At 37.3% G+C, this 12,225-nt stretch overlaps 1 protein-coding gene across 1 annotated transcript in view; it reads right to left on the minus strand.

Moving 5' to 3' along the window:
* Positions 1 to 856: 856 nt before the first annotated feature.
* The window catches only part of WDR49 (WD repeat domain 49), a 130,756-nt gene continuing 119,387 nt past the window's right edge, over positions 857 to 12,225 (minus strand). The window contains exon 18 of the mRNA XM_072808153.1: positions 857 to 1,108. Coding sequence (XP_072664254.1) covers positions 984 to 1,108 — 125 coding nt within the window. The 3' untranslated portion in view covers positions 857 to 983. The remainder of the gene's footprint in view (positions 1,109 to 12,225) is intronic.

Here is a 12,225-nt window from a genome sequence, read left to right on the forward strand (position 1 = left end):
AGAAAATAAAAAGTGGATCAAAAAAGTGAGGTATTGTGTTTCAGAACCAAATATTTCCTACCTGAGCATCTATGTAGAGTGGGTCCTAAATAGAGCCCCAGTCTCTTTGATTTTTTATTTCTAAGGCTATTACCTCTTTGTATGTGGTATGTCACTCAAGAATATGATAAAATAAAATATAAGAGTACAACATATGCAATAATTCCTCAATACATACATGGAAGAATGGATGTAAAGCTGTGGACATGAATAAGAAAAGCTGCTACTGACTGACAAGGTCTAACTGCACTATCAGAATCATTTAAAAGAGACTAGAGAGCCACCTGAGTGACCCAGTAGGTTAAAGTATCCGCCTTTGGCTCAGGTCATGATCTCAGGGCCCAGGGATTAAGCCCTGCATCAGGCTCTGTGCTCATCAAGGAGGAGTCCGCTTCTCCCTCTGCCTTTCCATACCTTCCCCCTACCCCCAGCTGCTTGTGCTCTCTCTCTCTCTCTTTCTCTCAAGCAAACAAATAAAATCGTTTTTAAAAATTAAATAAAAGAAACTAGAAAGTGTGTAAATAAGTGGAAATGGCTTACTTAGTTAAGTTTGTAGATAGTCACTATATTGGTGCTTTTCATATTTAATTTCAAGGTAGGTTTTACAATAAAAATTTATCAAAAACATTTGTCTGTAGAAGCAACCAGAAGTGCATCTGGTCAGAACACATTGTTCTGAAAATGTACATTTTTATATAAACCACTTGGGAATAAATGATACCAGTTGTTATTGTCCCTTCTTTAGTCCAATTTATCTTTTATTAAGAATATACAGAAAGTGAAAGGTGATAGATAAAAACAGCACTAAGACACCATCTGAAAACAAAACTTCCTGAAGTTTAAATGTAAAATAAAAGAAAGGCACAGAATTCTTGATTCCTTATCTGCATTTTATCTTCATACTTCATGTGACAATGAAATATTTATTTCTCTTTCAATTATAATTACTTCTTATTTCTTTTTATCTTCACTTCGCTACTTGTTTCTTGACATAATTGCTTGGCTCTTCGTTCACGATCCAGAATTTCTTTGGGGAACAGGTTTTTCTCATCAAATACAGCTTTCAAAGCTACAAAATGATGAAGAAAATGACACGGAAATTATACTTGGTAAGAGACCCAATTAAATGAAATAGTGGGGAGAAAATTCTTGTTTCAATTCATCTGAAAATTTGTGTGTTTCTAAAACCAAGAGCGTATTCGGGGGAATTTTATCTTAGGCTCCTGTTATTCCTTCTACTTCAATTTAAATTAAAATGTTAAATTTTAACAGAGTTTGTTCTATTAATGTATTTATACCATGATAGAGATCCACCATTTCACAGTAGAAGACTAAAGAAGCTTGTGTTTTCCATTTTTGCTTTTTAATCTACTTAACAGCTATCAAAGACTCATAAAAAGCCAAGAACAAATTATTCTGTATTGAAATAAGACAATTAAAATAATCAAAACACAGTTTGACTGTCTGCATGACTAAACAAGTGCATCTGCAATCACGTCCTTGTAAGATACTTTGATCTGCAGGGATCTGTGGTTTCAGAAAAAAAGAGCCAAATTATCCCCATGAGTGGCTATATTATGCATCAGTGAGAAGTAGGAGGAAATTGTGCCATGCATTCAAGAAAATAATTTTGGCCTTTTGCTTAATTTTATCATTTCAACAAATGTTTACTGAATGTATATTATGCACAATGTTCTATGCTCAGACATAAATGGGGCACAAATATGACTAAGCCACAGGCTTTCTTCCAATTGGTAGAAAGTAGGAACAGTGCCCAAATAACCAAAATATCAAGTACAATAAGATACAGTTCTAAGAAAATATGAGCAACATAAATTTTGTTTAAACATATAAAGAGGTTATAGTAATATGCAGAAATCAGAGGAAAAGCTTTAAGAAGGGGATACTATTTGAGGTAGATATTGAAGTCCAGGTAGGATTTTAACTAATAATAAGGACCATGGAGGTGGGGAAGAGTTGGCAAGGGGAAAGGAAATATCAACTAGAGGGAAAAAAGTGAAAAAAAAATGTACGGAGAAACAAGAGCTACTATTCAGGTAATTCTGAATAATTCAGTACAATGTGACCAAAGTTCAAAATATATAGAGAATAAGGTTGGAACAGGACAAAAGAACACTTTAAATGCAAAGCCCAAGAAATATGAAATAAACTATATAAACACTGAACAACTTCACAGTGTAGTGCCATCTTTATATATTTGGACTGAAAAAAAAAAGAACTCTCTCCACTTACCATACAAACGTGATCGTATGAGTCAATATCTTTCCCCTTTTTCTCTTGGATATTATATGAGAACAACCAGAAAAATGAGAAAAAATAATATGGCAGACAGTCTCCTCATGAGTAAAACCCAAAGACAGAGGTAACCTGCAGCCTGCAAACTATGAAGAAGGGAGGTCTAAGAGCTGAGACTGGACAAAAGTCACGTGAATTAAAGTGAGGAGTATGGAAAGTGTAAGAAGACCAGTATCAACAGCATCTCAAAAGTTCTAGCAAAAAGACACTCACTAAAGGTGAAGGGCTCACCCTGCAGTATAAATGCTTTATCCTTCATTCATATCCATAGATGTTAACAGAGGTGAACAAGGCTAGAAGCCAAAGCCCTCCACAGCACCTCATTGTCTTCAGAGAAACAGATGAGGCAGGGCTACATAAAGAATCATACACATGAGCTATGTTTTGCTAAAAACAATCTGCCCCTGAAGGTTGTAAAAACTTAAGGCCATTCCAACCCCATATGACAAGCTCTCCCCTAGGAACCCACTACAAATTTCAAGTCTAAAAAATCCAACTCATTAAGATTAAATAATTAAGAAGGGAAATTAAAAAAAAAAAAACAACTGGTATAGCATGGACATAGGGGACTATAAGCAAAATTAGAAACAAAACAAATTTTAAAAATAGCAGGAGTAATCAATACACAGACCCACTGGAAAAATGCTGCCATTGGCCAGATATATACTGTTACTAAACACTTTGTCACAAATTACATTTTGAAACTTGAAAGAGTGTTTCCCTCTGTAAAGGGAGATCACAGAGCAGAAGTGAAAGATGTCAGGAAATGGCAAACCAGGAAGTTAGGAAGGTGACCTGGAACAACTCAGGAAAAATCTCTCCAGTGAGAAGAGACTGGTAACACAATGGGGAGTGGAGCTTACAAATAAAAGAAATAAATATAACAAGATGAAAATTAAGAGAAGACCTGAGAGAGGAAAGTGATACTGAAAAAGAAATAGATCCAATGAACACAACACTGTGATGAGTCCTCAAGAAAGAACACCAAAGCAGAACAAATACTGGAAGGCATCATGGATGAAGTTTTCCTTCAATGAGAGGCCATCTGACATAAATGGGAAAGACAGACCATGGTACCAGGAATGACAGAGTCAGAATAGTCCAACAAAGCATATTGGAGTAAAATTATTAGACTTCAAAGGGAATCATTTGGCAGCTAGACAAAATAGTTGAGTCACGTAAAAGGAGAGAAATGGATACCTTACATTAGCTCTCCTCAGGGTAATGATGAGTACCAAAGACAGTAGAGCAACATCAGCAAGAAAATCGAGGAAAGAACACAGGAGGTGTGGGTGTGAAACACACCCAAGCTGTGCCACAAATCTAAAAGTTACAGTTTCAACCTGCAGGGAATTCAGGGACTAGTATTTCTAAGACAGCTTTTCCAGAATATTACTACAAAGCAAACTGATAAGTGACCAAGGAAAATGCAGAAAAAGATTTAGTGGTGAGCCCTGAATATTTTTTAAATGTAGACATGAGATTAAAATAATTTGAAGTCTGAGATAATAAAACAGAAGGTAGAAGCCACATGCCTGACAATGTAGAAATGATGCAATTAACAAAAAACTGGAGGGATAAGAAGGAAGAAGCTTCATTCATGATAAATCAGCTAAGATGCAAGGGGCTTAAGCCAACAAGTCAAGGAATAGTCATATAAGTAAATTTAATGAAATAAAATAATCCCAAAGGAAGATCAAATTATTGAATAAAATTAGGTAAGAGAAGAGAAGGAGAGGAATGAAAAAACATGCTCATTTTACCATCAGTCAGCATGGATGTAATAGTTACTGTCCTAGAAAACTGAAGGGCTAGAAGAATTACATAAACCAATGAGTACAAAGGTGCCATTAGAACAAATATATAGCACCCTCTTAAAATAAAACCAATGAAAAAATTACAGATCCAGTGAAAACTTAAAAAACAAATAAACAAGAAATGTCATAAGGGTGTGAGAAATATAAAACCAAAATGTCTAATATATTAATAAATGTGCTCAATTTCATGATAAAAATGATTTTTCTTAGTTGGATCCAAAAAGCAAAACCCAACACGCATCTAAAATGAAGTGATTCCAAAAAATTTGAAATAGAAGGACTGGAAAAGTATAGCAGGCACATCAAAACCCAAAGAGAGCAGAGGTCAAAAAATCTAAAATCATCAATGCATACAGAAACTCTCAGAGGATTCAGAGAAACTCATAGCAGAGGATGCCAGAAATAGGTGATACTGGGAACTGGACAAACCCATGTCATGGAAGGGAGGGAGACTTCTCACTGGATAATTTTTTATATGTTCTGGTACTTGATGAGTGTGTATTTTTTTTTTCTAGCAATAGGACAAAAATGAATCAACCTCGAACTACCTGCTAAGCAAAGCTACAAATGAAAATACTTTCCATTTGCCTAATACCAGCAGTACAACTCTATGGGTTTCTGTACATTAGTAGTCACTTATGCCCCACAGGACTGCAGATTAGCATTTGAGAATCACAAGGCGTTCTGAATGCCTCAGAGCTCTCCTGAGATTCACTGTGACAGCAAAGAAGAGCTCCTTTTGAAATAAACTCTCGCTGTTTTACTGAGATATGTCTCTCAACTAGATGAGGAAATTTCACCATAATTGACTGGGTTTCAGGACAGTTAAACCAACAACTAATGGATAGGCCCTTGCAGATCTAAAGGGAGACAGTGTTACCAAAAAAAATTTTTGAGTTAAAAGACAGATGTTAATAGATTGATATGCAGAGGTGGATCACTTTTTCCTGGGCCCCAAGCCTACAATTTGGAAAGCTCTCTTTAAGAAAAAAATGTGAAATTACAACTACATAATTATTTATAAAAGTAGCTATTTATTCAGGATGAGAAAATAAGTTTCAGCTAACGATTGGAATTTTGCAGAGTTGGGTTCTTTTCTTCTGAGATCTCTTTTTGGAAAGGCACCTCAAATGCTTCCCCAGAAATGATCCCTGCTTGCAGTCTGGCTCCCACCTGGAACATTAAAACTCCCAGCAGCTACTAATATTCACAGGGATCTTTGTAGATGAGGCCCATTAAGCAACCTTTTTGGCTTCATTGGCAAATTCTTTTACGTCGCAAAAATGATGTCATTCACCTAACACCTTCTAAAGGGATAATAGTAGCCAATTCATCTTACTATTCAGAGTAACAACATCTGCTAGGTCAATGGCATAATGTTGTCATATGATAATGTGAGTGAGTCTGCAATAGATTGTGCGATACATCCAAGAGACCGTTAACCGTTTATTGAACTTGTTTAAGATTCTAAAGGAATGTCTTTAACTTTGCTGTGATAACTCGCTTTCTTGAAGTCTTAACTGGCAAGGCTAAAGTTCCCAGTTATTCAATCAAACATTAATCGAGGTGTTGCTCAGAAGCGATTTTGCAGATGCAATTAAAGTCCCTAATCAATGGGCTTTAAGTAAAAGAGATTATCCTGGATAATCTGGGTGAGCCAGATTTAATCAGTTGGCAGACCTCAAAAGTAGGGCTGAGGCTTCCTGAAGAGAGGAAATAAAAATCCACCATTGGACAATAGTTTCTGCCTGTACCCATGGAGTTTGATCCTGTCCTCTCCTCCCTACCTGTGGACGATAGCTTAGCCTATGCCCAGTCTGCCATGATCTTCCCTTCCTGACTCAGCCCAACTCATTTTGGACTTGCTCAACCAGCGCCCACAATCCCATTAGCAAATTCCTTGTCTTGAATTTCAATATATGGGCCTGCTGGTGCTGTTCCCCTGAACCCTGACTGGTACACTTGCCATAAAGTACATTGTTGACCTCAGGACAATTGTGAAAAGCAAAGTGGTTCTTAATGAGACAGACAGACTGGTTTGTCAAGGTTCTGGTGGTTTGTGACTAGAGGCTGCTGGATATTCCTTGTAAAGAAAATCTATGTTTATTCAAATATATAGCTTATCTTAAAGCACTCTCAATTCCCATATAGGTGTTATGTGGTATGTCAAATCTCAAACTTCTTGCTTTCTGAGCCAACAATTTATAATCTTGAAGAGGAGCTGACTTAGAAGGGCTAGTAACGGCTAATGTATATGGCCTCTAAAGGCTTCCCATTTACCAAAAAATTAAAAAATAAATAAAAATAAATAAAGGCTTCCCATCACTTAAAACCCAAATTCTCTGTCCAGGCTACATGGCCCCACATGACTTGATCCCTATCCCCCTCCAACCTCGTCTTGTACCAGTTTTGATCTATCTCACACTACCCCAGCAATAGTGACTTTCTTTCTCCTCTTGGAACACATCAACCTTGTTCGCAACTCAGTACCTTTACACTTCCCTATCCTTGGAATAGTCTGTCCCTAATACTTCATGGGACTGCTTTCTTATCTTTCAGGATTCAGCCCCAAAATCAGAGGGACCTTCACAGCTGCTCCCCTAGTCATGTCTTATCACATTATCATGCTTTACTTTCTTCATACTTCTAATTAATATCACCATCCAAACTTATCTTCCTATACTTATTTATTATTTGTCTCTCCCCTAGGTGATAAATTCAACAAAAGCAAAGACCTTGTCTGCCATTATAACTCATAAGCCCATAGCACCCAGCATTGTGTCTGGTTTATGGGAAGTGTTCAAAAACATGCTTGTTGAATAAATGAACAAATGAATGAAGACACCTCCAGGAATGAGAAAGGATAGGCTCACTTCTCAAACTTTGGATTTCTTGCATTCCAGAGACGTGAAGGCTCTGTAATGGTGGAAGAAAGGTAGCTCTCTATGTCAGACATCCATATATCCATCCACTTATCACAGCCCTTAAAAATCAACATCTAGTGTTATCAGTAACCACTTACACTTACTATTTCCTATCTGGGAAAATACGACATTTATATATTCATCAGTTCATTCTGTAGCTGGCTTCCCAACAAGGTTTTTTATAATGATACCCAAAAGGTGTTTTAAAAGTAATGAAAATGAAAGACGTAGTGGTCATGAAGCTATTAAAACATCTTCACAGAAATAAAATGATCCTATGAACTTAATAAAGCAAAGTTAATCTTTTGTCATCTGATGCTTCCCTTGTCCCTTGATTAGCAACCAACTGTATCAGGCAAAGAATAGCGGCAAAAACCTCACAGGCTCCGTGGTGAGAAAGGACTTGATGGCAGTCTCAATAATAATAAGTGTTCAGTTTCAGTATCCTGAAAACCTTTTAATTCACACCCTCAGTCCTATTCTAAGTCTTCTAGAGAAGAGCTTCTCAAAATTTGATGTCCATAAGAATCACCCAGAAATCTTGTTAAAATGTAGATTCTGATTCAATAGATCTGAGTTGGAGCCTTGATGATGCTACATTTTTAACATGATCACAGATGGTGCCCTTGCTATTACCAACTGCCCATATCTTGACACCAAGCTTTGAATTCCTGAGTCTAAACTCTAGATCAGTAGTGCCAAGTTGTCATTCAATTTAGCCATCACTGAGTAACATCAGTTAGCAAAGCAATGGCATGTTGGCAAGGTGGTGAGGACTGGTCAAAATGCTGTAACTGTCTTCATGTCTCTCTTAAATGATTGTGGTTCAGGACCTGTTGAACCTTTTTTTTAAAGATTCAATTTTATTTTAATTTATTTGGAGTTTAGTTTATACAGATATACTCATTTTTTTAAGAGCTGCTTTAGGTTTAAAATGAAATTGAAAAGAAGGTAAAAATATTTCCAATATATCCCCTGTCCCCACCAATGCATAGCCTCCCCTTTATTAACATTGCTCACCATAATGGTACATTTTTGCCCCTGAGGATGAATCTACAATGATTCATCATAATTGCCCAAAGTACATAGTTTACCTAAGGGGTTCACTACTGGTGGTATGTTTTATAGGTTTGGACAAAAGATTAATGGATATATTCCTCATTGTAATGTCATACAGAGTATTTCCACTGCCCTAAAAAATCCTCTGTGCTCACCCTATTCACCTCCTCTCTCCTTCTCTGGAAATCACTGATCTTTTTACCATTTGCCTCCTCCAGAATGTCATATAGTTGGAATGATCAGTATGTTGCTTTTCAGGTTGGCTTCTTTCATCTAGTAGGATTCATTTAAAATTCCTCTACATGTCTTTTCATGGCTTAATAGCTCATTTCTCTTTAGTGAATAATATTCCATTACCTGGATGTACCACAATTTATTTATACATTCACTTATTGGAGGACATCTTAGTTGCTTCCAAGTTAGGGCAATTATGGATAAAGTTGCTTTAAACATCCATGCACAGGCTTTTGTGTGAACATAAGTTTTCAAATCCTTTGGTTAAACACCAAAGAGTACGATTGTTGGATTATGTGGTAAGAGTATGTTTCCATTTGTAAGAAACTGCAACTGCTTTCCAGAGTGGCTGTACTATTTTGCATTCTCACCAGCAATGAATGAGGGGCCTGTTGCTTCACATCCTCATCAGCCTTTGATGCTGTCAGTGTTCTGGATTTTGGCCATTCTAATAGGAATCTAATAGGAGCAGTGATATCTCATTAATGTTTTACTTTGCATTTCACTGATGACATATGTGGAACATCTGTTGAACTTTTTAAAAAATGTTTTTCACATATTAATCATGTCTGTCTTGTAGGACCCAAATTTTGGTGTGTGTGTTTGTGTGTCTTTCTCAGGATGATTTAGAGCTATTATATAAAGATAAAAATAATAGGAAGGAATTATACTTCCAAGATGTCTCTTGTTTACGCTCATTCTTTAGTTATCTAAAATTTCCTGGAGTACATCACATATAACAATCTTTCATTTCTTACTTAAAATGAATATATCTATACATGGGTTTTTAATTTTAATTTTTTGTTCCAGTAAGAAATTTTCCACAATATCAGTGATCCAGAACAACTGACCTTTGTCACCAACTCAAACATATGCTTCAACTGGTTTTATAGGAGCAACATCAACAAGAATCCGTGAGACACCACTTCTGAGACCCTGCTTTGTTCCCCTCCTGTCCCCCCACTGAAGTTTATGATCACCTCTGGCTTTTTCCATAAGTGATATTCCTTTCTCTTGAACAAAAGCCAGGGAACTGACAATGTTGAACCTTACTGAGCCCTGTACTCCTGGAAAGCAGGGGTGGTTAAGAAACTCCTCCATGCTTTTGAGTTTTGGAGACAGATAACTCTGCAGATAACAGATAAGTCTTCTCTCATACTCTGAGATAAGACCTCTCTACCCCTCCCCAAAAGTCTAGTAAGATTCCTGGATCACTAACCTACCCCTGTAACAGCTCAAGCCCACTTCCTTTTCTTTGAGGCATTCCTCTTTAACAAATATTCTCCCTATGCAATAGCCTGCAATGAAATCATGTCTTTAATTGTCCCATTCACTTTGTCTTTGACAGAACAACAACAACAACAAACAATTCACGTGAGCTGTCACTAATGCAGCATTTTCTCTACACTGGAAATTTTAAAGATTTTACACATACAGTGTGAATGGATTCTAGGGAATTTATTGGCAAAACCTGACCCAGAGACACTTCTAAGTCCTTGCCAGGTTTTTGAATAAGGGATATCAAAGAGGGGCTTCAAGCTGTTTGAGAACCCACAGGGAACAACTTGGAAGCTAAAGAGAGAGTATGAAAGATGTTTCAACTTGAAAGGAAAAGAAAGAGAATACAAAAGGACATTAAAAACCCAGTAGGTAAGACTAAAAAGTCACTGGGGGATTATGGAGTGTTTGAAAACTGTCCTGGGTTCCAAAGTGATAGTTTAGAATATTGAAAGTAAGTCTGGCAGGATGCCCCTCATCATACAATTGCCAAATAACCTTCCACACGCTGTAATTATGGGGATTGCATAAGTGCGTGGAAAATGCAGCCCAAAGATTTAAGTAAGCTGTTGTAATGAAAATGTGGAGGGGGGATATGTTGGTAATTGAGATTTTTGTTAAGGGCCCTTTTATAATATTTTTTTTTCAATCTAGCAGCATCCTCCCGAAAAGGAGATGAACAATTTTTCAATGAAAGTGATAAAAATAGGTAATATTATAGTAAAATGGCTGGTTTCAGAAATAAGGATAAGAATAGTCTGCCTAGGGGATATGATTTGAACAGTATTTGAACGAGGGAGATGACACCTAGAAATATACATGGACAACTGAATAACATGGACACTTCTCATGCAGGAACCACCTCTTATTAGCTATGTCAGACCAGAGAATTGACTTAAACTCTTTATGTCTATGCCATAGAGTCTATACCACAGACTCCTCATATAGAAAATAAGGACAATGATAATTTCTGTAACATAGAGTTGTTTAGTAGAATAATAATGGAATAATAACAATAAAATATTATCAGTAAAGAAATTCTTATTAGGTGTCAGGTCCTAGGCTACACACTTCACCTAAATTATTTCACTTAATGCTCACAGCAACATTATGAGGATGGTAACTAATATGATGACCATTTTTAGTTGAAGAAACTAAGGCACAGGGAGTGTAATTGACTTGTTCGAAGTCATATAGCTAGCAAGGGGTGGAGTCTTGATTTGAAGCCAAGTGTATGCTTGGAATTTTGCCTTTATACCATTATTGCTTTGAGTCTCCCAAGTTTTATTCACTTTATAAATGGAAATTCTCCCAAAAGACAACCATAGTCATTATTAATACCTTAGGAAAGATGAATGCAATTTCAAAAGACACAAAAGAATGTAAAGGGCCAAGAGTGGGGGGGGGGGGCATGAAAATATAGGTAAGATGATAATATGCCAGTTATTGATATATTGCCCCTCAGCTCCAAATCCACTCTCCACTGCCTCCTTTGTGATAATAAACTAGAACCCTGTAAATATTTATTTTGCCAGCTGGTTGATGCTGATCCCTGTCACAAGAGAATGCTAGAGGGACAATGGAGAAGTAGATTTTTCTTCCAAGTGAGTCTCCTCTCACCATGCTTCTGCAGGGCAGTTTCTCTAGCACTAGACTCCTACAGCATGATTCCCTCAGTACCAAGTCCCCACCAAGGCTTTTGCAGCTCTAGACTCCCATGATGCAAGCATAGCTACTCCAGAGCCCAGAACCAGCAGCTTTCCTTGTCACCTTCTCGGGTGGCTTTGCAGCAGAGTGCCACTCGTCTGGCACTACCTGGTGTAGGACTTCCTTGTTTACCCTAAGAAGTAAGCAGAGGTCTACCAGAGTGATTCCTTGCTGTGAACACCCCCCTTTGTACTCTTTTGGTGGCTTTGCAGTGAGTTTTGAGATGTAGCACCTCCCTGTGGATGGCTTCCCATGTCACTGGAGAGCAGAATTTTGACACACTACACCTGCGGCAGCTCTGCCATCTTACCATTCAGTGACACATGGATAAGCCCCCTCCAGTGAGGTCTGAGTATCAGCCCTAGCTTGGATGGGCATCTTCCTTGGTCTGTCTCAGCTCTGAGGGGTAGTGGCCGTTCTTCAGGTCTGATATTCCCAGGTTCTTTAGAATTCTCTTTACTTCCTACTAGCTAGTATTCTATAATGCTCCTATATTATATCAAAAACTAAAAAAATGAGCTTAACAATAACATAAACTCTGAAACATGCCTGCACTTGCTCTTCAGTTACCACTCTGTCTTTCTTTCCTACTATAATCACTTTCTCAGAAAAGTGTTAGCTTTTCTTGTTGACGTCCCACAAGCACCTCTATCTCAGCATATTTTGAAAACACTCTAAACCATCTTTCTCCTCCTGTATTTCCTCTCTTAAAATCCTAGTCTTGTTTTGGACATAGTTTTCCAAGCTAGAAACATGATAGTCATACACATGTTCACATCTCATCAGGGCAATAACCCTGAAATTCCCTCTCCCTAACATTTCTCAACTCCGTTACTTCCTTTCTAGGGTTT

The sequence above is a fragment of the Canis lupus genome, chromosome 31, assembly GCF_048164855.1.
Source record: "Canis lupus baileyi chromosome 31, mCanLup2.hap1, whole genome shotgun sequence".
Classification (NCBI taxonomy): Eukaryota; Metazoa; Chordata; class Mammalia; order Carnivora; family Canidae; genus Canis; species Canis lupus.